This window comes from Acipenser ruthenus, chromosome 35 (assembly GCF_902713425.1).
Source record: "Acipenser ruthenus chromosome 35, fAciRut3.2 maternal haplotype, whole genome shotgun sequence".
Classification (NCBI taxonomy): Eukaryota; Metazoa; Chordata; class Actinopteri; order Acipenseriformes; family Acipenseridae; genus Acipenser; species Acipenser ruthenus.
Window position 1 is genome coordinate 7,928,344 of NC_081223.1, and position 27,271 is coordinate 7,955,614.

General features: G+C 41.1%; 1 protein-coding gene, 2 long non-coding RNA genes and 1 pseudogene across 3 annotated transcripts; all 4 read left to right on the top strand.

Moving 5' to 3' along the window:
* Nucleotides 1-1,934: 1,934 nt before the first annotated feature.
* Nucleotides 1,935-2,054, top strand: LOC117965293 (5S ribosomal RNA; annotated as a pseudogene).
* A 337-nt stretch (nucleotides 2,055-2,391) lies between these two features.
* Nucleotides 2,392-19,104, top strand: LOC131705090 (uncharacterized). The gene is made up of 3 exons (XR_009310176.1): nucleotides 2,392-2,489; nucleotides 18,220-18,359; nucleotides 18,476-19,104. It is a non-coding gene; the product is annotated as an uncharacterized LOC131705090 (long non-coding RNA).
* A 395-nt stretch (nucleotides 19,105-19,499) lies between these two features.
* On the top strand, nucleotides 19,500-22,772 carry LOC117965264 (uncharacterized). The gene is made up of 4 exons (XR_004661393.2): nucleotides 19,500-19,628; nucleotides 19,849-19,955; nucleotides 20,656-20,826; nucleotides 22,364-22,772. It is a non-coding gene; the product is annotated as an uncharacterized LOC117965264 (long non-coding RNA).
* A 2,349-nt stretch (nucleotides 22,773-25,121) lies between these two features.
* Nucleotides 25,122-25,601, top strand: LOC131705091 (histone H2A-like). The gene has a single exon (XM_059007302.1). The coding sequence runs from the start codon at nucleotides 25,158-25,160 to the stop codon at nucleotides 25,539-25,541; it is 384 nt and encodes a 127-aa protein (XP_058863285.1). The 5' UTR covers nucleotides 25,122-25,157; the 3' UTR covers nucleotides 25,542-25,601.
* The last annotated feature ends 1,670 nt before the right edge of the window (nucleotides 25,602-27,271 follow it).

Here is a 27,271-nt window from a genome sequence, read left to right on the forward strand (position 1 = left end):
AAAGAGGTTTAAGTGGGGGCTCCTGACAGGCACACCCAGTAAAAGCGCTCGCCCGAGTGCAGTGGATTTGTATTTCACTTTCAGACACCAGAATTTAAGGTGGACTTAAAAATACCAGAATTATTCTGATCTGACTCTTAAGGTGGATTTCACTTTTAAATCGCCACAAAACATGAAGATGTTTAATTTAAATTACTGATTGCGCATGCGTCTATTCAAAAAACGCCTGCAAATTCGGCGAGTTTTCGGTTTAACCCTGAAGCAGAAATCGTGTTAACAATTGACACACACACACACACATTATATATATATATATATATATATATATATATATATATATATATATATATATATATATATATATATATATGTATATTTAAAACATGGATTACATTGTCAACGTGTAGTTTATACTAACGTGATAATGTTTCAGAAAATGCGGAAACATTTGACTACATGATGTATTCACACACAAACAGGAAACAGGCTGCTCTCGTACAAGCAGTGTTATAGATTGGGGGGTTTCCACAAACGATTAGATTCACACTGTGTATCACTTCTAAATGAACACACTTTATTGAAAATCACACATCCGGTACCACGAACTCAGCTCTTCCCAGAATCCCGCTCTCCAACATCTTCCTACCAGACCCCATCTCCCTGTAACAAAGGTTCCCACCGAGTAAGCGCTACAATTCATTGAATCACCAGACTGTTACATTTGCTTAGTTGCAGGTTAGTAATATTACGAAAGCACACAATTACTTTACTTGCTTGTTCTTATATAACTGACCAATATAAATCCAGGATTTTATGAAATGGTTAACAACTCACCCGCTACTAATCTTCAAAACTCAAACCCGCCGCAATACTTACGCTTTAAAATGATGCGTCCGGTTCAGTTGAGTTTTTGGAAACCAAGCTTGTTCTGGGGGCAGAACGAATGCTTTGCTTCTGATTGGTTACTTGCGAGTCTGAAATATTTAATGGAACATTTGATTGGCCAGATTATTTGACAAAAAAGAAGGTGGGGAAAGACCCAAAAGAATTCAGGTGTGTCTGACTTGCGGTTAGAACTACCCACTGAAATGCATAGAATTATATAAAATATTGTATAGAAGAAAAGAGGCTGTATCGAACTACCGATATTTAATATTTTTTTTTAATTTTGCAAGATTCGTACATATACAATATTTTAATACTAGTGTTTCCAAAGATGGTTTATTCAAGTTTTTCATGGCAATGCAGTGTTGGTGATACAGAATGAGACTTGAGTTTAAAATATGTCTGCCTTGAGCAAGTGCAGGTCTGTGTCCCTCCTGACCGAATCATCTGACGAGCATAAACAAATAACCACTAAACCTACTGCTGCCCCTCGTCAGCGGAGTCCAATGACATATCTAGCCCTTTATCATTCATTACACAATACAACTGAGATCGGCTGTTTTAATAACGGTGTGTGGATTTGTGGGGGGTCGTCAGAAGGCAGGGTCAGGACACAAGGAATGATTTAGATTTATTTGAATTTGAGCTCATTTCTGTTTCTTTACGTGTTTATTTTCCCTTCAGTATAAAGTTTGCTTTTCAGGTTGTGTGTGTGTGTGTCGTTTTATGGCCGTGCACATGCGTTTCTTATGTTTTATTTGTTCTTACCCCGTGGTCAGTTTTGGTGTCGTTTAAATTTGGTATTTAGGCTACCGAAAGAACAATACAGACGAGAATCTTGTATGAAGTTTGTCCGACCACCCGCAATTATCGAAATAAATAAAGTAATATGTAAATATTGGAATGAATAAATAAATACGCATGGGAATAAATACATTTATGTCGATATTTATGTATTCAGTCATTCATTTTAAGCAATGCTTTTTTCCTCGTGTAGCACTATTCCGGTATTAGTTACTATGAAACATACTAAACCACCACAGCTTTTCGCTTACGGCCATACCACCTTGAGAACGCCCGATCTCGTCTGATCTCGAAAGTTAAGCAAGGTCGGGCTTGGTTAGTACTTGGATGGGAGACCGCCTGGGAATACCATTTCCCCACATATATCGAATAATTTTCTCACACTTGCGCCAACTAGAAAAAAATTATACATTTTATTTTAACATTTAACATGAAACTTTTAACATAAGTAAATGCTATGAACTCAATCCATCCTGCCCTTTTCCCATGTGTGTGTGTTCGAGTTTGTTAAAACATAAAAAATTACATTATTTTTCAGTTTAATAAATAGACATTGTTGTGGAATTACGTGATTTCAAAGACATTGAGATTCAATGTATTATCAGTATATCCTGCTAAGAAATAAAAAGTATATCAGCCTATATATGTACAGTAAAATGGTACATGGATATTTAAATATGCTTTTCTATTTTCTAGCTGCCATGAAAACTTATTGGTGTTCCTTAAAAAGAAAAAGCAACAAATCCAACATTTGGAACAGACGGCATCTTGAGGAGAGAAGAAGAAAGTCAATAAGAAATGTAAGTGGTTTTACTATACGGTTGCAATTAAGGACAAATATTTTAACACATTGAAATGGTCTTTGTTTTTGTTAACTTTTTCTTAACTCAAATTTTGAAAGATAAAAGTCAAACCATGAGGTAAAATATTACGAATTAACAAACTGTCTTAAGAATTGTATAATTGTTGATGTAGACCTGACTTGGAACCTTAAAAGTTTTGCTGAATGTATCGGACACTACTTCAAATAGTCCACATTGTATTGGACAGGAATAAGCAATATAAAAATGTCAGACGCATGGAGAGGTGTCATTCAATAGTTGAAATGCTTTGTAAAAGAAAATGTCAAAATGAAATTTGTTTATTGCTAATTTTTCCAGAAACTACAACGTCGTCTCCAAGTCCTGTCAACAGCTGAGAACAGTAGTTAAGCCCAGGCGATGGGCATCACCAGCATTTAAAGAGGTGAAGAAACACCTTGACTTACAATCCAGGGCGAGAAGCCCACAGACAAAACCCCCGAAAAATGGGGTCATACTTAATTAGAGAGCATCCTGAACTTGAATCAGCCTGGATTACTCGGGAGAAATGAGCAGTATTCAATCAAATATGTCATGATAACAAAAAACTCCAAGTCCCATAAGCAAGTTGATAACCCCTCAGCTCCAAGCTAGTGCCACTGGAAGCAAACCCTGTCACTTGTTTCTCTAGATCTAACTCTGGACAATGCAAAATTGAAGAAACATGGTGGTTTGATTACAACATAATTTCTCATTTTTTGTTGACCCTTGCAAGGTCATAGGTCGAAGGAGAAATTAAAAAAAAATAACAACCATAGTTTCTGCACTCAGCATGTCAGAAAAACCCAGGTGATTTTTTCTAGTAAAATCTGCACTGGTTGAGTTGGTATGGAATGACCCATATATTAACATGGTGTGCACCTCAAATAGATGGAAGATTGGGTGCTTTAGTCTTCTTTTTCTAACTTGGATTATAACTTATAATAATAAAAATGATGTTATCTCAATTTCAGACACATTTTTAAATGAGGAACTCAGAAGTCCCTGAATGAATTCTTATTTTTTATTCAGGATCAGCACATCAGCGTTATTGAAGGCAGTTTATTCTTTATTGTCTTGCCTCCTGTGTCATCCTTGTTACCCACCTGGTCTCCTTCATTCCTTATGTGTGCAGCAGCTCCCTGGCACACATGTCTCAACACTTATAGGCCAGTTCATTCTGAACAGGCAGATTTCTAATGCCCCTCCTAGAGAGCAGGAAAGCACTGAGAGGCTAAACATAAAACTACAGGAAGGATAATCTAACTGTACTGTGAGTCACCCAACCCTATCAAGTCCCACCTGTGTTCACAGCTCAGATCTCATAGAACTGTCTGTGACACTTATTGAAACAGAAGTGCAGCGCTTAGAACATATATACAAATAGAACTAATCCACTCTTCTATTAAACTGTGAACTTAGTGTTTGATTGAATCCCTCTCTGGAAACAGGCAGCAGTGCCCTGCCAAGCTGCACACACTGCCATCACTCTGTCACATTTTCACTTTTCATGTTCTCTTTTTATTGTATTATTTGCTCTGCACACACTCTTAACTCAGGGGAGACGTTGAGGAGGACAGAGATATTTAAAAACTCCTAGTGGTTTATGTTTGAGCACTGGACGAGCGGTGTGTCCATAAAACCTTTATTTAATCAAGAAAACCATGCAGACTCATTTATTTGAAGTTGTACGAATCAGAGCAACATCAGCGCCCCTTCGGTTTATTAAAATGCCTTTAATATTGGTTTAGTAGTTTGCGCATACCACCAAAACCCCAAAACATGTAACAATAATTAGCAATCCTAAGTTTATTACAAACTCAGCATTTAATACTTCAATAACATAATACAATTATATGTATTTAGTGCAGCCCTCGGGCCGGCTAAGCACAAAGCCTACAAGCACCCACTGCTATGTTTTAGCACATTCAATATAAGACTCTCAATACTAAAACATGGTTTCAAAACCTCATAGCAATATAACCAATACATGCAAGATACAATATTACCATTAATATGCTTACCTTCTATTATGAGGAAGAGTAGCATGAACAAAAGAGAAGGACTGTCCTGTGGAGATCTGCAAAGGATGGACCACGTGGCTCTGCAAAGCTGAGTCTTGGTTGTGGTGGTTTTAGTGTGATCAGCCCAGGGTTTTTATACAATTTTTGTCCCATTGAAAGCAATGGGAGGCCCCAATTAGTTCCAATCATCAATCTTCATGGACAGTCCTTATCTCTTAGCGAACAGTAATCTCTAAGGAATTCAACCAACTCTTCAGACCCACTTTGATCTCATCCACTCATCCTTGGCCCCCTCCTTTATTTAAAAAGTTTAGGTAAAGCAGAGATCACAAAATCCTTGCTATTTTGATTCACTACTTAATATGTGTGCATTATAAAAAGGAGTGGTGTTTAAATATATGCAACACCAATAATTGTGTGTAATATAAAAAGAGTGGTGTTTGAATATATGCAACACCAACAGTTTATATCATAATATAGCAGTTATAGTTATAATGGTTATAATTGATTACATGAACTTGGCTTTCAAAAATATATTCCCTCATGTCATCTCACTCAAATTAGTTTCCTTCTTTCCTTACTGGTGTATGTTTAGCCGGTATTATCGGGAACTTTCATTCTATATCTTTTTAGTGTAGAGTTTTCTTCTCATGGAAAACCTAACTATTTTACTGAGCTGTGAAGTTGTAATGTATTTTTCTCCTATGGGCCCCAATTGCCTGAACTCAATTGACATCCAGATGACCCTGTATGTTTCAGCTATACTCATACTGGCTAAATCCAGTTTGTTAAAGACACCTCTTCCCTTGCCAAGTTTGGTAGTGATGGATGTTTCTATAAATCTCCTTACACCTATGTCTTGCATGCCTCCTCTGCCCTTCGACTAGCTATTTTAGGTGTTAAGACCATCCATTCTAACTCCCTATTTTTGCAGTCCAGCCCCTGATACTATAAGCCTTCTGATAAGAAAATTCCGGCTTCTTCCCACCAAAGAGGCCTTCCAGCAGCTAATACTAATCTCTCCAAGGGCAGGCTGATAGAGAGTTCAAGAAGATAGGTCACATAGAGTTTATTCTTCTAAAACCTATCTCCTGCTTTTATTCTTCATTATTTATTCAATCCTTTTATTTTGTATGTTTACCACAACTTCTTTTTATGCTGCGTCTTTTAACTTCAGAGTCAAACGAGTACCTTACTTCTTATAACGTATGGCTGCTAACCTTATTACTTTCTGCTAGCAGCAGCATAGCAGCAATGTTACAATAGGATTTTATTCAATTTTTCTGTTCTCTATTTGTGGTGTATCTTCTGAAATGCTTATTTTTCTTAAGTTAGAGTCTGTTTTTTACTCTAAGTTGTTCTTACTCACCTACTTATTTTAAAACTGAATTACAAGCAGAAACCGACTCAAAGCGAGGTCTTTTAATCCCTTTCTGTTTTTCTCTTTCCCTTTAGAATACTCCTAACTCCTTTTTCCTTTATATTCGGAAAGTATAATTCTTCAATGTAAGCACACAGTAATTCTTTTCATTGAATTAGGACTCAGTTTTCAACTATGCTCATCTTGATAGAAAACAGCTTCAGGTATGCTATCATATTAAGCAAAGTGAATCATATGATCTTATACATAAAAATTGTTCATAGTACACTATTATTTAAACTAAATATAATTACCACTACCTATGATTACATGTTACCACAACAACCTATACCATTTAAAACAAGCATATTAACATACATCTATTAGTACAGCATTATTCTGTATTCAAGCTGAAAAGTGTTAACAGAGATTTTAGCACTAAATTCTGGGAATCGTGCCAATTTTAATAAGAGACTGCTCAAGGCCGGCCAGTGTATCAAGTTGTACCAGATTCTGTTATACGGTCTTACAGAGAGAGAGCACTTTACAGTATTCGTTACAGACTAAAGATTATTCAAACATTACAAATGGTTACAACACATATCATCTCATTAATACATTTCATTTTTAAATCATCCAGTCCATGTCCAATGTTTCAGCTCGTTCCCAGCAGGACTCCACTTCTGTCTTGGGTTCAGCTCGGGTCGGCTCTGCAAACACCACAATACCTATTTTGCTCTACATTATTAGTGGGCAGACTTAATACAACTGAATCTGAATCAATCGAGGAGCCGTGAACTCTAGCCACTGAAATTCTCCATGCAAAGGAATCCAATTTCTTACTACACATAATAACTGGTTCGGGGTCACCCGTGACAACTCACACTGACCACAAGAGGGAGCCAGAGCACTACTGCTGCCCCATACTGTAACACAGTAATAAAACAATTGAAATAGGCAGCAGCAGTGAGCTCCCCAGTCAGTCCAGTTCTTCCATTGTTAACACAAGGCTCCTCACACCCAGTCATCTAAACACTCCAGTGTGGTCTGTGTCTGGAGGAAGGAGCTGCTCACCGTGGTGTAGTTTACATGTATGTGTCACGGGTAGGGTGTCCACGGTAACCTGTATGATACCAAGAGATTTTGTCGACTACGTCACCTTGGGTTTGGGAAGGACAAGGACCTTCATGGCCGAGAGGAAATAGAATTTGCCCCACGCGGCTTGGCAATTTTGAGTGAGTATTTAGGGCGCTGGCCTAAATCTTCTATAACGCTGGTTTGTGGACTGACCACGACCTGCGTTCCCTCTGCCTGCCGGTCGGGCTCGGTTACCTGCTGGTGTGCCCTGAGGGCGATGCCTTAGGTCACCCAGTGGAGCTGTGGGGACTGGGACTGTTTGTGTGACAGTCCGAGTCTGGGGAGCTCGCCAGCGGCTCGACCTACCCCATGCAGAGGCACGGGGAGGGAGCAATGCGGCCACCTGACTGGATGCCTAGCGTTCCTTTTGGGAACTTTGCAAAATCTCCTCCACTGCTGGCCCAAACGTATGACCTGGGGATATGGGCGCGTCAAGCAGCGCGGCCTTATCCGCATCAGGGACCCTGGCTTGAATGCCATAGCTGTCTACGAGCCACCACTAAGCTAGCCAGGCTCCGGCCAAGGGCTTGCCCTTGGAGACCGGAGACTTGCAGCAGTGTGCTGGACAGGAAGCGCAGCTCCATGGCCACAGGCCCGGGGAGTGGGGCTTCACGCAATACACCATCTAAATACGTGGTCAGCACACTAGCTGTATTAGCCAAGCGAGTTGCTTGCGCTTCTGCTGCGTAGGCTCGCTTCAAATGTGTCTCCGTCACCCTGCATTGGGGGTTCGGGCACGCCGGGTCTTTAATAAGACCACCCACCGGCGGGGCCTTAACCAGGGCTGCAATGGTGGAGTCTAGCAGGAGGCGAGCGATGCGGCCTACTTCAGCACACTGAGTCCCGAGGCCTGGTGGTCCCAGGAGGAGCGTACCTCCTCCAAAAAATGTGGGAAGGCTGGGAACCTCTGGGGGCGGGGAGCCAGCGCCTGCTTCCGGAAAACGGACCAGCGTGGTTCTGATGCTGGCATCCAGGGGAGCTGCAGGAAAGCTGCAGCACGTCCCACGAGTGCCGAAATGGAGCTGGACAGCGGGGTGGTACTGGTCAGAACCAGGCTCTTCCTCGGCAAGGGTCTCACCCACTTGCATCTCCGAGGAGAAAGAAGCCCCGTCGCCCGAGGCCGCTATAGATAGCGTGTCCTCCTGTACCAGCTGAGACGACCCTGCCCACCCCTCCTGCACTCCCATGGGAGAGGGGGGGGTATGGCGATTGGGGCTGCGGGACCTGGACAGGGGAAGAGCTCCAGGACCTGGGTCATCTTGGCCTTGAGATCCATAATGTCCATACAGGGATGAGACATAGGCCTGGCCTTGTGCATTAGCACTGAGGCACTGTTTGCACTGCAACGAACACTGGCAAGTGTTAGCATAGTGTATACAACCACTATTGTTGCAGCAAGGCTATTAACCTTGTGCACCTTGTGCCGAGTACCCTGTTTACACTGGGTACTGCGCAGCACTGTGAGCTATATGCTAGGTTGACCAGTGCCTACGCAATTAGCGCAACGTGCACCACATGTACTGCTTGCACTGTGCGTCCCAGGCACCGTATCTACGTGAACTGCGTACCATGCGTAATCACACTAGAGTGGTAGAGGTATCAGCACGCATGCACACGTGTTCTGTGTGATCCGAGCACTGCACACTCCGAGTACTGAGGGCACTAAGTGCACCGTGTATCGTGCAGCGTTGTTGTGCACTACCACTGAGGCGCTGGGCACCGTGTGTCGCATATTAAGCACCTGTGCCCCGAGATAATAACATCACGGGCTAACCGTGCGCCGCGGTACCGCAGCACCAGGGAGGCCGCTACGCAATGTGCCTACCCTAACCGCGTGGTCAACACACACACCTGGTCAGCGCGTAGCGTGTACCGGGGGGACGCAGGGCCGAAGCCACGGTGGGCGAGTATAAGCAGACAATAAACACAGTGAAAAATAGTACACTGTTTGTTTACAGCATTGCAAACACCTTGCTGCCTAGAGAGCACACACACCACAAACAATACATTCAAAGTAATACCGATAAATATGACACACAAATAACATTAGTTTAAATTATTATTATTCAACATATACATCATTCAATAATAATAATAATAATAATAAAATAGGCTTCTAATCAATAAACTGCATTTCTGTTATTACTTTGGAAGAGAATTCAATTGCTGAATATTTGTAGGAGGCACAGAAAAGAACAAGACACAGCAATTATTTGACACATGAAGGGAAGCAGGGATTCAGGATTTAACTGTGGAAAATTAGCAGAGAACAGAACATACAGTGCAATAATGAAGTGCTTTCGAGAAACTCATCAATATAATGAGATCTGATTGGGACAAAGCAATTCCACACTCAGTGCAGTAATGAAGTGAACCTTTATACGCTTTGGATTCCAAACTAATCTCAACAGAAGACTTTGCTCTTGTTATTATTAAGTACGATTTCATCAACTCTACTTTACTTGTGTGTGCAGGGTAGCTTTAACCCTACCAGGACACCTGTCCTTGGCTGTAATAATATGACTATAGTAGCTTATCCACCTGGCTGAAAACCAGAGAATCCAGCGCTGTTATGGATTTTTTTCAGCTTTAGCACAAACCAGAGGTATTTACAGATACTGTAAAAAGATCACAGAATGAGTGCAATAAGGAGCCCAGCTAGAAGAGATTGAAAATCAACAGGATGAATAAACCTTGTTTGTTTGTTTATATTCTTTCATTATTTTTTTTAATTACTAAAAGGAAAGGGGGTGTCTTCTGTAATGGGGCAAGATTATCACTTTATTCTATCTTTCATTTTCTAATATTATTTAAGGTTGTTGTTTTTTTGTTGTTGTTTTGTTTTGTTTTTTGCTGATAGTAATCCTATACACGCATTTACAAGTACAAGGAAAGCTCACCAGAGGGCACCAAAACATTACTTATGTGGAAAAGGCCTCAACATGGCTGTCCAGGGTATTCTGTTGGGAATGGTAATGGACAGAATCCACCTGTCAGGAACTTCAGTATTAAAGCGACCACACTCCAGGATAAATTACCCTGAGAGGGATACCTGCATCATAAATATACAGTAAAATAGACTATACAATAAAAATAAACTCAAATACAATATATACTGTATACTGTATACTATACAATAAAAATAAACTCAAGTACAATTTATACTGGGTACTGTACAATACAATTGACTCAGATGTCTACTGTCAACAAAAGACCTGCTGCAATGTACTGCCATTTTGTAAAGGTTTGAACTGTATAACAAAAATAAATCTTTGAATGTCTAACAAACATGAATGAATTAATTTAGAAACAATCAGTTGTTTCATAATACTTACACTGTATCTGAAGCCATTTGGACTAGGTTGCACTGACATTCAATTTAAATGTTTAGTTAAAGTTTAAATTGCAGTGTTTTTTTCAACCTTTACCTGTTGATCCATGTTATTACTTACAGTACCAGTATTGTCCTATTCATTTCAGTGGACAATGGCGCTTCATGAATTAAGCAATAATTCACTAGAACTGTGTCGTTAAGGATTACTCAAATACCAGTGGAAGTAAATGTAATCAAATGCTTCTTAAATAACTTTGAATATCTACCAATATATATTTTTTGAGTGAGCAGAAATGATTTTCATTGGTAGTGTAATGGGCAGTACTGTGTGTTGCACTGTCGTTATGGATTCCGTCCCCTGTCGATGAGATGAGATGAGGATAAAAGCTCTATAACCACAATGCAGACCAGCTCTTTGCTTGCTTGCTTGCTGTGGGTCGGGTCGCTGGTTTGGACTCATCCTCTGCCCTGTTAATTACACAGGCATGCTTGTCATACCTCTGATTGACTAAGCAGGTACTGTATTAGAGAGATGTGGTCATTTAGATTTTAAACACAAAAATGCAAGACACACAATGGTTTCCTGCATCTCTGTCAGACACAGGACACCCCTATTTCCCTTAGAGCGCCCCCATCAGCAGAGGGGGTGGAGCAGCAATGCTCTATTGCAGTTCCACTAGCATTTTATTGAGACATTATTACAAGGCTCTACATATCCTGTTCAGGAGCAGGTTATGATTATGGCATATTGTATCCAATCAGAGTGATCTCTGAAGGTATTGTAGCAAACCAGCTATTTTATGAAGGAGACTGGAAACTGGAGGGTAATCTAAATAGACACCCAGGCTTTTTATTACACAACAGCAAAAATAGCTGCTGAGCAGCATGACACAAAGTAGGTACAAATAAAACACTTACTAAAAGAAAATGAGTTGTACAAATCTAAACCTTTCACACTGTAGAAAAACTGGCTGCAAAGGTGGTCCATCTTTTGCAAACCTACACAGTTGAGCTGATTGAATTCAGTTTCATTTGCCTGGTGAAGACAGCCATATCCTTTTACGATTTATATTAAAGGGTAAGCATTAAGCAATTATTATTATTATTTTATCTCACATGCATTGCATGTATTACCATAAGGAACTCACGCAAAGTTTTAGAAATAAGAGAGAGTTTTGTTGAATGTGCTGAAATAGACCATTGGGTACTTTAGGTGACGTGTTCTTGGCCTGCTTGTCGGCCTTGATTAACACATATATACATGTATTAAAGTGTTAACGTTGATATCTGTTAAGACACTGGACTGCCCAGTGTGTCTGTCAGCTGGGGATACGACGTAGCCTGTAGCTACTCTATCCAATATTTAACCGTTAATAAACCGAACGAGTACTAATCATACTCCGATTCGTAAAAATCTTTAAATACATGAGTCTGTCAATTTCTTGAGTTCTATATTAGTCATCTGGATATACTGCGGGTCCAGAGCACGAACTACACCCCACTGGAAGTAATAACATCTCTGTCCTCCTAACGTCTCCCCTGAGATAAGAGTGTATGCTGAGCAAATAGAAAGAGTACGTAAAGAAATCTGAACACGCAGATTTCGTGGCATTTGACAAGGGTTCACGCTGCAGTCCGAGATTCAGCCCCGGGTTCCAGTCTGGAGGGCTAGGTGACGCAGACAGTGGGCTGATTCAGCAGCCTCAACCCTGCTGAATTTACACCACCTCTTCTTCCTTTCATGGGGAACGGGATGAATGTAATGTCTCACAATGCTGCTGGTGCTGATTTTCTGTATGAGGACTTTCTGGAATTCACTTGTGAAATTCAGCATGAGAATAAGCTGGTCACTGCAGGGTTTAACATGGATGCTGGGCAGTTCCTGGCAGGATGCAGGGCACGTGGCCTCACCTGCAAATTGGTCACATAGCCTTTTATGAGAGCTCTGTCCAAAAATTAACATGTTTTGGAAATAAATGCCAGGTATAGGAAGCTTGTTAATAAGATTAGGGAGTGGCAGACAGCTGGCATGTTAGGAGTGAGGTACAGAGATACAGAGGTGAATGCCAGACCTGTTCTTGAGAAACTCAGAGCAGTCTAGTTCAGAGTTTGATGAGCTGACTGGGCAGGCTGTATAATGCTGTAACAGAGCATTTAAAGGGGTCCCAGATAATCACCCAAATTACTGTCCTATATTTACAACTGAGGAAATATTTTGAACAGAAAAGTTACCTGACAGCGTAAAACACCAACATCTTTAAGTGTATATTTAATATGGGCACAGATGGCAGTAACTGGATGAATGGAAACTTGTTAAACTCAATGAAAAACAAGCGGGCACAACAGCAATTGACTTCAAAGCTTCTTTACATTTGGACATATATGGGAATCAGTAACCATTAAATAGAAGTATGACGACAATTCTCACAATGATTACTCTCATCAGCAACTGATACGACAGGGAAGGCAATCACATGCAACAAAGTTAGTGCAACAGAAATACACAGTAACCATAAGCTAGTCAGTAGGCTAGTTGTGTGTTAGTTGCACTAATAACATGCAGGTGATCCAATCAGTCAAAACAACAACGACAACATCAAAAAAACAATATCCTTTATATCCAAGCATGGGGAAAAAACCTTCATAAGTGCACTGTGTGGAACAAACAAAAAAAAATACAAGAAAAAAGAAGAAAGTTTCCGTTATTCCCAGAAAATCTCCTCTGACTCATTTCTGAGGGGCCTGGAGGATCGATTGCACAACACTTTTGACCACATCCGGGTACCACACTGCAGCGCAGTACTCCCCAGCATGTGTGCAACGTGCAGACCCTGCAAGAGGACAGTTCTGGATATCCGGGTACCACACTGCAGCGCAGTACTCCCCAGCATGTGTGCAACGTGCAGACCCTGCAAGAGGACAGTTCTGGATATCCACTTTGGGACAAATAGCCTGGCTCAGGGACAATCCCCTTAAGACATCCTATGCGGGAGTTAATCGTGGCAGTTAGGAGAGCTTCTCCCCACAAACGTTTTATTGCTGTAAGTTCAAGTTTGCCTGCACCCAGTGATTATGCATCAACGTCTAGAGTTGTGAAAGAAGCCAACCGGATTTCTTCACCACTCCCTGTTGACATGGTGAATGTACTGTTCCTCAGAAGCAATCACTTTGTTGGGAGAATTGGTGTTTGAATACTCAATTAAAGATAATGAATTAATACATGTGTGTAATGGGTTAACTGAGTTACAAACTTCTTCCAAATGAGTTCAAGATCACAGAGAGAATAACTGAATGATAAAACACGCAACACCACTATATCTTTTATCAATTTTATCAAAAGCTAGTAATTAAACATACGGTACAGAAATAGAAAAGCAGGTTAATTATCAAAACAGCATCAATCAGTACAGCAGTCTCTATAATCAACAACTGTCACGTGATAGCTCAGCTTCAGTGTAAGTATCAATTACATATAAAAGCAAAGCTTCATAAACTATCCTATAAATTGTAATAATAATAAAAAAATAACAACTGAGTCAATAACTAATATAATTAAATGGCAGTATAACTGAATGAGTAAATATGTGGGTATAAGTTCAGTAAATTCGAATTAATCGGATATTACCAAATAGTAATTCATTCTTTATCAATCTGATGTTAAAATGTTCTTTAATTAGAACCACGGAACAAAATACTTAACACCCCAAATCTATCATGCATTCAACAGCTCTAGATATAATTCTCTTTCAGTTTAGTTATTAAATTATAATCCTCAGATAGCAAAATAGACATTTTGTTCTAAAGCACTCCTAGCTGCACCGCTCGACAGAACACAAATTTGAACTTTACTGCAAACATACATTTATAACGTTTTCCAAATATGATTTCTGCAATTTTCTATTCTTTGGTTTAACTGGGAATACTCCATTTCTGTTGTGGAGTGGATGCAACAGCAGAGTGTGGTTGAGGTTCTTTCTTCAGTCTTTGTCCCCATGTGTAGATTCTTGCTGTACAATTGATTGTTCTGGTGGGCCAACCCAGTCAATTGCTGTAGAGTTATCATGTTCCTGGTCAGACAACCCAGTCAATTGCTGTAGAGTTATCATGTTCCTGGTCAGACAACCCAGTCAATTGCTGTAGAGTTATCATGTTCCTGGTCAGACAACCCAGTCAATTGCTGTAGAGTTATCATCTTCCTGGTCAGACAACCCAGTCAATTGCTGTAGAGTTATCATTTTCCTGGTCAGACAACCCAGTCAATTGCTGTAGAGTTATCATTTTCCTGGTCAGACAACCCAGTCAATTGCTGTAGAGTTATCATGTTCCTGGTCAGACAACCCAGTCAATTGCTGTAGAGTTATCATGTTCCTGGTCAGACAACCCAGTCAATTGCTGTAGAGTTATCATGTTCCTGGTCAGACAACCCAGTAAATTGCTGTAGAGTTATCATCTTCCTGGTCAGACAACCCAGTCAATTGCTGTAGAGTTATCATTTTCCTGGTCAGACAACCCAGTCAATTGCTGTAGAGTTATCATTTTCCTGGTCAGACAACCCAGTCAATTGCTGTAGAGTTATCATTTTCCTGGTCAGATAACCCAGTCAATTGCTGTAGAGTTATCATTTTCCTGGTCAGACAACCCAGTCAATTGCTGTAGAGTTATCATTTTCCTGGTCAGACAACCCAGTCAATTGCTGTAGAGTTATCATTTTCCTGGTCAGATAACCCAGTCAATTGCTGTAGAGTTATCATTTTCCTGGTCAGACAACCCAGTCAATTCCTGTAGAGTTATCATTTTCCTGGTCAGATAACCCAGTCAATTGCTGTAGAGTTATCATTTTCCTGGTCAGACAACCCAGTCAATTGCTGTAGAGTTATCATTTTCCTGGTCAGACAACCCAGTCAATTGCTGTAGAGTTATCATGTTCCTGGTCAGACAACCCAGTCAATTGCTGTAGAGTTATCATGTTCCTGGTCAGACAACCCAGTCAATTGCTGTAGAGTTATCATGTTCCTGGTCAGACAACCCAGTCAATTGCTGTAGAGTTATCATCTTCCTGGTCAGACAACCCAGTCAATTGCTGTAGAGTTATCATGTTCCTGGTCAGACAACCCAGTCAATTGCTGTAGAGTTATCATTTTCCTGGTCAGACAACCCAGTCAATTGCTGTAGAGTTATCATTTTCCTGGTCAGATAACCCAGTCAATTGCTGTAGAGTTATCATTTTCCTGGTCAGACAACCCAGTCAATTGCTGTAGAGTTATCATTTTCCTGGTCAGATAACCCAGTCAATTGCTGTAGAGTTATCATTTTCCTGGTCAGACAACCCAGTCAATTGCTGTAGAGTTATCATTTTCCTGGTCAGACAACCCAGTCAATTGCTGTAGAGTTATCATTTTCCTGGTCAGACAACCCAGTCCTTTAATTTATTTATAAACGTTCTTTTTTCTTCAATAATAATCCAATCGTTGAGGGTTCTCTTCAATTTTTTTTTTTTTTTTTTTTGTTATTGGGTGCTTTGCTGGATGTTGTTAGAGCTGCTGGTTAAAGGTGTTGACGTGAGCTCCCTTTTTCTCTGACTGACTAACTTGACTTGAAACAAAGAACTGCTCTTCTCTGACCTTGAAGAGAGCTACACATACAAAAACACTTTGAGTTTCTGCTCTCATAATTTGGGCCCTCAGATTGATGTCTTTGTTGTCATGGGAACGGGGCTAGCAGAGTGCTCGGGTAATTGGAAAGATGCTGCCCTGCTTATTTATGACCTTCAGTTCAGATCCACAGCTGCTAGTTCAACTACTCCATGTTTAACCCTTTAATTACTCCTGTGGGCCGACAATTTGTTTCTGAGGAACAAGCAACCTGTCGCAAGGTTCTTCAGACCAGATGGCAAAAACTATATTTCTGATTAGATTTGTAATTTTCTTCACCATTATTTTCAATCTTAAATGTTTTATTTATTTATATATATTTTTAGGGATTATAACTGTTACTGTTTTATATTATTATTATTGTTCATTTATATTTTATTTAAGTTATTTAACTTTTTATACTCCCTTGTCAGATGAAGCTGCCCTTTATTCATAAGTCTTGTAATACAGCTTGCTATGATATAGAAAAAAGTGCTACACCATACAAACTCAGAGAAAAAAAAACAGTGTTAATAGTATAACATATATTTAGTATATGCTTTTTTCTATATTTTGTAGTTAAATACTTTCAAATGTATACAGCAAGATAATAGAAGCTAGGCTTAAATTGAGTCAAATAACAATTTGTATGAAGTGCTTATTTATTCAGCACTGCCATAGTCAATGTTTCACTCCAACATAAAGATATATTGAAAAACAAACAGAAGCTTGTGATAACTAAACTAAACTAATAATCCATTCTGGCGACAATCACACACTGACTAACCCCAGTCAGTGCAAGGAGGACACCTGTCTAAAGGTTCACTGTCATAATGAGGGTGCTTTTCATTCCTACTGGTTACATGACTGAGCAAGACGCTTCACTTCCAAGCACACTTATGCTCGTTTTTGGACCAATCGAGAACCCGGTTCCCAAGACCTTTGCCTCAATTCCCTCCACTCCTATAGAAGCCCCTGTGTCAACTCCCAGCCCAACCTTCACACCTACAGGGCCTACTGATGCAGAGGCACTTGCCAGCTCGCCCCGGACCATTGCAGAAGCTCCCAAAGCACTGACTTCAGCACGTGCTGCTGCACTGCTGCCCTTGGCTTCTAATTGAATCTCACGGAATACTACCTTGGTAGATTCAGCTTCCATTTCTATAAAACCTCCAATTTTAGGAATCGTCATGGTAAGGTGACTCCAGGCACATGTTTGTCCAAGTGTAACCCAAATGGACTATATTTCAATGAAGCTGGTTTATTGTGGATCACAATGCCTTCTTTGTGTTGCATATTAACACATTTAATTGAGACACTGCCTTCTTCGTCTGTAAAAAAAAGAGATAGTTATTTATTTTTTATCACATTTTTATTAGGTTTTAATGATAACAAACAAAATACACACAATAATGCATGCAAAATGTGGTACAGTACATAGGGGTTAACATAAGATAAGATAAAACAAATACATGAATACATAAATACATAATAGAATAAAATAAACCTTAGGGAGTGAGGGCTCCCACACTTAAAATAAAAACATGAATTATGTGGACCGCAGATGGCCTACACCAGTGGCACAGAGGATCAGTAGTGATTTTCATCTGAAACCATCAATATGGAGTAGCATCAAATCTATGTGCAAGTTGAAAGTGAATCAGTTGATGTGCTACATTTTTAGAGGATGTAAAAATATGATCCCAAACTCTGTCCCAGCAGGGCTGATGCCCAAAGCCCTGGAGAGAGGAAAATGAAGAGGGAATTAGCCATGTTTATCTTGTAGTGAGATTGTTTAAAATATGGGATGTATTGAATGTGATCTGTACAGACACAGGTGTGTCCCAAAGGTATGAGATTTGAAAATATCTTCTGACCCATGTGGGGAAAAAATACTGTACAAGATAGAGAAGTCATGTGACTTGGGTTTCCTGAAAACAAGCGCAGCGCTGTGGAAATAAACCAAAATGTATCCAATGTATTGTTTCCTTACATAGTAGATCAAACTACATTATCTGAGGTCTGCTATTGCCAATTTCGACATGTCACTGAGACCATAGTTTCACTCGGAGTGATTCCTGTTTCAACCTGCATCCTCTCCTTTCAATTTTACACATATACTTTTAAAGTAAACAAAGCTTTCATGCACATCCATATATTTCTATTGGTTTATAAAAATGTGGTTTGTTATTTTTTTTTTTTTTAGAAAACTAACCCAGTGGACTCAGTAAAGCCAAGAGGGCAGAAATGACGTCTAATGTTGAAACCGAGGATGAGACCATCAGTGGAAAGTCAGGAAACCCTCACGCTTTGAAAGTGACAGGGAAAGACCAGACCTTGACCACGGTAAAAAAATAAAAGTGCTGCATAGTTTGTGAATTCCTAATATCGGTCTGAAGAGAGTTAATAGACAATCGTGTGGTTGTGAAAGTGCAGATATATGTCATTTTTTCATATTACAGATGAAGACGATTCGGACAGCTTGGTGTCAAAAATAAGTCAATAAGAAACCAACCTGCACCCCCCAGCATCAACGCCACGAGCGCCTCAGTGTAAACACGGAACATGATGCGTTTCATCTAGATTGTTGCTGTGTGAATCGCATCCTGAAGGGAAAACATTGGAGTTCACTTTGAGTGTCTTATCTGATGATAAATTATAAGACGCTATTGCAATCTCTATTTGGTTTGGAAGGAATACCAAGGTTGCAGATATCGTAAAGTACAGATCATTTTGTGTACGTGGACGGCGGCTTCCATGTTTCCCTGTTTAGAATTCAGGAAGTACTCAAATGTTAAGATCGGTATCTCTTCATCAAAGGAGTCCTGCCTCAGAGAGACCACGGCATGCAGTTAAAACACAATGAAGCAGCATGTTTTGATGCAGGAGTGGCTAACGATTGCTCAACATGCTTGCATTTCCTTTACATATTGAATTCTGTTGGCAAATCTTGTGCGTAGCCTCTTGAGTGGGTAATACAGGGAACGAAGGCATTGTATTATCTTGTAAATGGTGTAGACTGATTTGGCCTTTGCTTGTGTTTGAAAACCATTTTTTTCTGTCTGAAAGGTGAGATATTGGTATATTGGTAGTGATGGAGTTTTTTTCTTTGGTGTAGTATACCTCTTGGTGATTCGAGTGTCCTAGTACGCAGAAGCAGGTCACCTCAGTGAACTCCAAGCATGAGGCTATGCAGTTTGTCACCCACAAACAGAACCGTTACAAATTTACTGAGCTTAGTAAGTATGCTGCTTCTATTGCTTTCTTTTATTTTAACCCCCTCGCCCGGTTTGGAATATCCAGTTGTTTTTAAGACCTTGTTTCAACGCTGCAGCTCCCGTGTTGACTCAGGAGAGACGCAGACAGGCGTGCACGTCCTCCGAAGCGTGTGCCGTCAGCCAGCCTGTCTTCGTACTGCGAGTCGACAGCGAAGCCAGCCAGACCGTTCGTGTCACAGGAAACGAAGTTCCGCCCGGGCCGGCACAGGAGGCGCTGGTGAGCGACGAGACAAGGATTACCCGGCTGACTTCAATCCTTCCCACCCAGCCTAGGAGGCGATGGCACAGCCTGGATTGGAACCAGCGATCGCCACACAGGGAGCTCCCTGCAATTCAGGTGACACCGCATGAGCCCCTACTGCTTTAATTTCAATGTAAATGTAGATTTACAGCATTTTATTTGTGCTCCATCACAAAACACTTTTGTGCGTGTGCCTTAACATCTTCAGAAATGAATGACGTCAGGTTTTGATGTAATCGCAGATTCAGTGTGATTTTGTATGCAGATTTGATTTATATTTATTGAGTGTTTTTTTATTTATTTTTCTTTTCTGTAGCTTCTCCAACACCACTACTGATTTGTAGCAGGAAAAGGTCAAGGGGCTTGCGTTTACCGTCTGCTTGTATCCTTGAGATCATTTCTCCAGTGAGTGAGAGGTACAAGGTAAATTCCTGCTATTAATATATATATATATATATATATATATATATATATATATATATATATATATATATATATATATTGCCTCGCGCCTCCTCGTCACTATGAACAGCTGACCGTTGTTTTCCGTGTCGTTGCTGTGTAACCATTTCAACAGTTACCTGTGAGTATTTAATTAGCATAACCCTTTTCCTCGCGCTAGGTGATGTTGTTGTTTATATAGTTGTTATTTTGTGTTAGTTAGTCAGCTTGTTTTTATTATTTTTATTTGTTTATTTAGCAGACGCCTTTACCCAAGGAGACTTACAGAGACTGGGGTGTGTGAACAATGCATCAGCTGCAGAGTCACTTACAACTACATCTCACCCGAAAGACGGAGCACAAGGAGGTTAAGTGACTTGCTCAGGGTCACACAATGAGTCAGTGGCTGAGGTGGGATTTGAACCGGGGACCTCCTGGTTACAAGCCCTTTTCTTTAACCACTGGACCACTCAGCCTCCCACTGCTAATGTTCCGTTCTTGTCAGCTAACTAGCGGGATCATTTGTTCTCAGTCGTCGTTTGTTTTCTACCCCTGTTAAATTCTTAGCTTATGTCACATCCCGTATATTTAGCGCAGTTCTGTGTAACGTTGTAAGGTTAATGTTAGTCTAGCAGGGGTCTGTTAGTTATCTTTCTTATTTGTGTTTTCTTCTCTGTTGTAGTTTCACACCCACCACACGGCAAATCAATGTGCTGAAAGTCCAAACGTCTTGTGTGGTGAAGAAGGAGGAGGGAGTTTAGCTGCCTGTCAACCTCGAGCAAGGACGACACTCCTGGGATGACAGAACAGCGCTCCTAATGAGAGTGAGGTCATCGCTTTACACGTGGTGCGGGTAAGGGGGTCATCATGGGATAAGAACCTTGTTTAATACACAGATCTTCATGATGCTGATTATATATTTATAGAAATATATGCTGATATAGTCACGCAAAAATTAAACTGTTAGTAATTTTAAAATGCCTAAGTTCCAGAAAAAAAAAAAGATGTCGCAGGAATTAAAAAAAAAATAAAGTAACATTTATCTTGGATAATCTTTCAGAGGAATGTTCTGATGAAACTGGAGTCCGTGACGGAGAAACAGTCGGAGATTTTAACCCTTCTAAGAGCAAGGCAGATTTCTAATGGAGCTGTTGATTGTGAGATAATGAAATCGTCCATGCAGCGCTGTAAGGGAGTTAGAGGAATTGTTTGTACGCTTAGAAGAGGAGCACAGATACACAAAGAACATGGGGAGAAAACAGCAGGTTTTATAAATAACAAGTAGGAATAGAATGATCCTGGTGGACTCCCTTTCTATTGCTTCACATGTCACGTGAAGTATTAGTTTTGGATGCATTTATAATAAACCTCATATGACCTCTCCATACCTGTGTCTGTGTTGTTGTGTACCCGGAGCTTTTGATATCTCCAGAATACTCTCATGTAATTGGGTTAGTTGTGTGGCTGTGTTTTTCGAAGGGGTCGCTGCTGTAGGAGATGAAGATCGGGAGATTGGCGGGTAGGATAGTAGGGAGTACATTTACAAGAGGGAACCTAATTAACTGGAATAAACTAATGTTGTGTCGTTGGCAATGCTACCTGAAAGCAGTGTCAATGTTATTACATAACATTAGTTACGAACGTTCTCGTAACATTTATGAAAACGTTCCAAAAAATTTTTCTTTAAACATGACTTAATGTTATCCTGACTTTCGAATAACATTCTCATAACGTTCTGGAACATCATTGTGTTCGCTGGGTTACTATAAAATCTATTACTGACACCTTGTGGTCATGATACGCAACTGCACGTCATCACATTGCTTATTGAATTTCTGCAAGTGTGTCACGTGATACTAGTTTCGTGTTGTTTGTATACTCTTGTATACAACAGCATTTATTTACTTTAACAACATAGAACAGTATAAACATTCTGCATGGACAGATGTGATCGCACAGTTTCGTTTTTCCAAAGCTGGTAAAGGATTTATTCGTGACTTAGGGCAGTACATGTGCTTATTAGAGTGACTGTATTTTGTTTATGACTATAAGTAGCACTGGATAAGGGCGTCTGCTAAGAAATAAATAAATAATAAATAATAATAATAATAATAATAATAATAATAATAATAATAATACTTACAGCGCATCGACTCCAACAACACGGGTGTAAAAAAACCCTCATGAGTGTGTGTGTGTGTGTGTGTGTGTGTGTGTAAACATGTGTTTGCCTCTGCAGAAATACAACTGCAATACTCTGGGAAATGCATAACCATTATCTAAGAAAACAAAGTGAAACAACTGATTTGGAATCAGGTTAACAACGCGAATGTAGACGCATTTATTGAAATGTTCTTTAATCAGCAACACTATGCCTCTCTTATTCCCAGCACATCTCCACTCTGGCACGCACTTGCCAATTCTTCCTGAGCAACATCCGAAGAATCCGACCCTTCCTCACCAACTATGCTACCCAGCTCCTGGTCCAGGCCCTGGTACTCTCCCGCCTAGACTACTGCAACTCCCTCCTGGCTGGCCTCCCTGCGTCCGCCACCCGTCCGCTCCAGCTCATCCAGAACTCTGCTGCCCGCCTGGTGTTCTCTCTGCCTCGCTTCGCCCACGCTACTCCACTACTCCGCTCGCTCCACTGGCTCCCGATCACCGCTCGCATCCAGTTCAAGACTCTTGTACTAGCCTACAGATGTCTTGACCAGACTGAACCCAGCTACCTCCAGACCCTCATCTCTCCCTACACCCCAACTCGACCTCTCCGCTCCGCCTGCACTAGAAGACTGGCTCTACCTCCGCTACGCTCCCCTGCCGCCAGAGCCCGCTCCTTCTCCACCCTTGCTCCGCACTGGTGGAACGACCTTCCTACTGATGTCAGGACTGCCCAGTCCCTGACCACATTCCGGCGCCTCCTTAAGACTCATCTCTTCAGACAGCGCCTGTAGAACTCCTCTGTTTGTATCCTGGGACACTATCACCCTTCATTTAGATGTGCTTTATTTTGCTCTTATCTGCCCCCTATTTTACTGCTCTTAATCCTGTACTTCAGAATACTGTAATCTGCCAAGTGTTTAACCTGTAGTACTTTGTATTTAATCACATCCTGATGTAACTGTCACTATTTAATCATATCCTGATGTAACTATCACTATTATCTGCTGTATTATTGAATTGTGGTTTGTCACACTTGTACTTTGCTTGAACAAAAGTTATTGCATTTCTTGCTCTTATTGTATTACTTGTATTGTAACACTTGAAATGTATTTGCTTACGATTGTAAGTCGCCCTGGATAAGGGCGTCTGCTAAGAAATAAATAATAATAATAATAATAATAATAATAATAATAATAATAATAATAATAATAATAATAATAATAACTATGCAGGGAATGCGAGTCAGCAGTTTGGTCGTTAACACGCGCTCACAGACACGGCTCAGTGGTGGGCGGGTCTAATGTGTGCGCGCTCTTCTTTGCTGGTTTCTTTTTCAATCAGGTCCGGTCTGCGTGTATGTAATAGAGCCTCAGCCCTTGTTTCAAGTATTGGGTTATTTTTATAATACGGATCTACAATATGTCTGGAAGAGGCAAAGGTGGTAAAGGACTTGGGAAAGGAGGCGCCAAGCGGCATCGCAAAGTGCTCCGTGATAACATCCAGGGCATCACCAAGCCCGCTATCCGCCGCCTGGCTCGCCGTGGAGGAGTGAAGCGAATCTCCGGGCTGATCTATGAAGAGACCCGCGGGGTGTTGAAGGTGTTTCTGGAGAATGTGATCCGGGATGCCGTCACCTACACTGAGCACGCCAAGAGAAAGACCGTCACCGCTATGGATGTGGTGTACGCTCTGAAGCGCCAGGGTCGCACTCTGTACGGATTCGGAGGTTAAGGATATTCATTGGCTGCATTTGAACACAAAGGCTCTTTTAAGAGCCACCCACAATATCAACCACGAGTTTAAATCCGTTTACTAATCATTCACTTTCTACAACATGAGGAGTTGCTTTTTGGGTTAGGGTGTTAATTATATATTTATGCATGTTGTTTATATATGTATCTGCGTAAACTCTGAATTCCAATGACATTGTATGTATAATATGCGTTTTGAGAGTTATTTTGTTTAAAGAAAGTCTGCATTAATAAAGTACGGATAATGTATTAACGAGCTAATTTAATTAAGGTAGTATGTTGATGTAAACTAGGTAAAGAGGTATTGTTCTAAACTTGAACAGTCTTAAGCAAAAACACCGCTGCTTAACTTTAATATTAACAAACTGCTGATACCGCAGAACTAGCGGTGTGTTCACTGGAAACCCCTTCCAGCTCTTCGAACAGGAGGCTGCATGTCACCGGGGGAATGCGCTGCTCAGATCTGCGGGATTATACAGCGGGTGTCGAGGCCGAGTGGGTAAGACGATGGACTGGGAATCCATTGGGGTCTCACCGCGCAGTTTCCAATCCTGCAGACAACGTGTAAATATCCATTTTGTATTATTCCGTGCCATTGTATAATCGCAATGAAACCATAGATAGGATGTCTATGAATGTTTTCATGTGGGCAAAAATCTGAGCCTGTGTTACTGAACCTCATCCCGAGGATACTCGGGTTAAAACAGGCACGGTGGTCTAAAAATCTACAGCGATATTTCGGTTATTTGTACTTTGGGTGGGATGTTTTAATCAAACTGTTTTATAATGTAAATAAATTATTGGAACATATAATTTAAATTGGTATCATTGCAGATGTAACTACCTTTCAATGTAAACAAACTGGACAGTCAACAACATCGACTTTCTAGTTAACTGAAGTGCCCAGAACTCTAAACTAAACTAAAACCTATGAATTATAACAACTCGAACACGACTGTAGGGCAGTGTGGTTTTAAACACTTCTAAACGGTTACATTTTGTTACAGCTGTCTTCCAATTTAAAAATGCGCGCCAAGAGGAAACAAGACAAACCGCAGCAGAACAGCGCCAAACCAGAAACAGCGGGCAGGGAATGATACAACCAATCAGAGGCATGCAATAAGATTCTGCACGCCCTCCTCCACTATGACGTCTTTTAACTATCTAACTAGTATTGCACCGTTCTGTCCAATCACGAATGAGCCGGTGTGTATAATAGCAGGAGAGCGGGCGCGCATTTATTGTTGTGATATTCTGAACTACAGTGAAGATGTCTGGAAGAGGAAAGACTGGCGGTAAAGCTCGTGCTAAAGCAAAGACTCGCTCCTCCAGGGCAGGACTGCAGTTCCCAGTCGGTCGTGTTCACAGGCTACTGCGGAAGGGAAATTATGCCCAGCGTGTGGGCGCTGGAGCCCCGGTCTATCTGGCCGCTGTGCTCGAGTACCTGACTGCTGAAATCCTGGAACTGGCCGGGAATGCCGCCCGGGACAATAAGAAAACCAGAATCATCCCGCGTCACCTGCAACTCGCTGTCCGCAACGACGAGGAGCTCAACAAGCTGATGGGAGGCGTCACCATCGCTCAGGGCGGAGTGCTGCCCAACATCCAGGCCGTGCTGCTGCCCAAGAAAACCGAGAAGCCAGCCAAGAAATAAATCACTCGGACGCCGCTTTTACATCTTATAACCCCCCAAAGGCTCTTTTAAGAGCCGCCCACTTTTCTATAAAAGCGCATCGAATCGGTTTATTTTTACTGTCTGAAAAAATACCAAATGGTGAGAATTGAAGCAATAAATAGTTAGTTTGTATTTGTGTGTGGCAGTGCAGCGCTGCCATGTCTGTTTGGAGCGATATCAAACACACGCCTCGCCTCAGCGCGTGTAGCTCACGTTCCCACGTTAATGCCACGTTCTTTACAAAGAGACAATCTGATACAATATCAATTGACTGCTTTAGTTTGTTTTCGATCGAGCTACCTTGAAACATGCTTCCAGTTGGAAATCCACCCCCTCCCGTGTTTGTGTTTTATTGCGGGGATATACACCCACTCTTGGGTCCAGAAAACTGTCCAATCAGGAAATTGTATTTTCCGTGTTTTGTTTGTTTTTCTGATTATAGTTTTTGAATTGGGCTATTTTCTTTAGTGTTAAGGGTACATGCTTGGTTTATGTATTTTCTCTCGCCATAAATATTATTATTTATTTCTTAGCAGACGCCCTTATCCAGGGCGACCTACAATTGTTACAACTTATCACGTTATACATTATTTCACATTATACAGATATCACATTATTTTTACATACAATTACCCATTTATACAGTTGGGTTTTTTATTGGAGCAATCTAGGTAAAGTACCTTGCTCAAGGGTACAGCAGCAGTGTCCCCCACTGGGGATTGAACCCACAACCCTCCGGTCAAGAGTCCAGAGCCCTAACCGCTACTCCACATTGCTGCAAGTATTATTTGCCTATTGTTGAGCGTTTCTCCGTTACAATTTTAAACACAGACTGCTTAATCTGAATGGAATGTATTTCTTATACTGGGGATAAGCAATGTTGTCCTGAATGACTTTACTGTATTTATAAAAAAAAAAAAAAAAAAAAAGGCGCCAACAGCTCAAACAATAACTGCTTAACAGAATGCGCGCGCGCGCAGAATTCAAATGTTCCAATCAATCATTGAGAATCTGGAATATAGCCAATGAGGAACAGACACCCGCCCTTCGGATCTCATAGCCTATCAGAGCAGCTCAGTTCCTATATAGTCTCTGGTATCGGCTGCTTGTGTCATTTACAGTTTTTCCTTTTTGAATATACTGTGTAATAGAATTTGAAAATGGCAAGAACCAAGCAGACCGCGCGTAAGTCCACCGGTGGAAAGGCGCCCAGGAAACAGCTTGCTACCAAGGCTGCCCGAAAGAGCGCCCCCGCTACCGGCGGCGTGAAGAAACCTCACCGTTACAGACCTGGCACTGTGGCTCTGAGGGAGATCCGCCGCTATCAGAAATCCACCGAGCTGCTGATCCGCAAACTGCCCTTCCAGCGGCTCGTCCGAGAAATCGCTCAGGATTTCAAGACCGACCTGCGCTTCCAGAGCTCCGCTGTGATGGCGCTGCAGGAGGCTAGCGAGGCTTACCTGGTCGGGCTCTTTGAGGACACCAACCTGTGTGCCATTCACGCCAAGAGAGTCACCATCATGCCCAAAGACATCCAGCTGGCCCGCCGAATCCGAGGAGAACGCGCTTAAACTGCAAAACCCTTAAAATACAGCGGAACTCAAAGGCTCTTCTAAGAGCCACCCACTTCTCTGAAAGTGTTATAGTCCAATTTTAAATAAACAGCTGTAGCTTACACGGTAAGTGTTATATGTGTAAGTTTCGCAATT

Coding starts and splice junctions, on each gene's coding strand:
- LOC131705091 (XM_059007302.1), top strand. CDS start 25,158: ATGTCTGGAAGAGGAAAGACTGGCGGTAAAGCTCGTGCTAAAGCAAAG.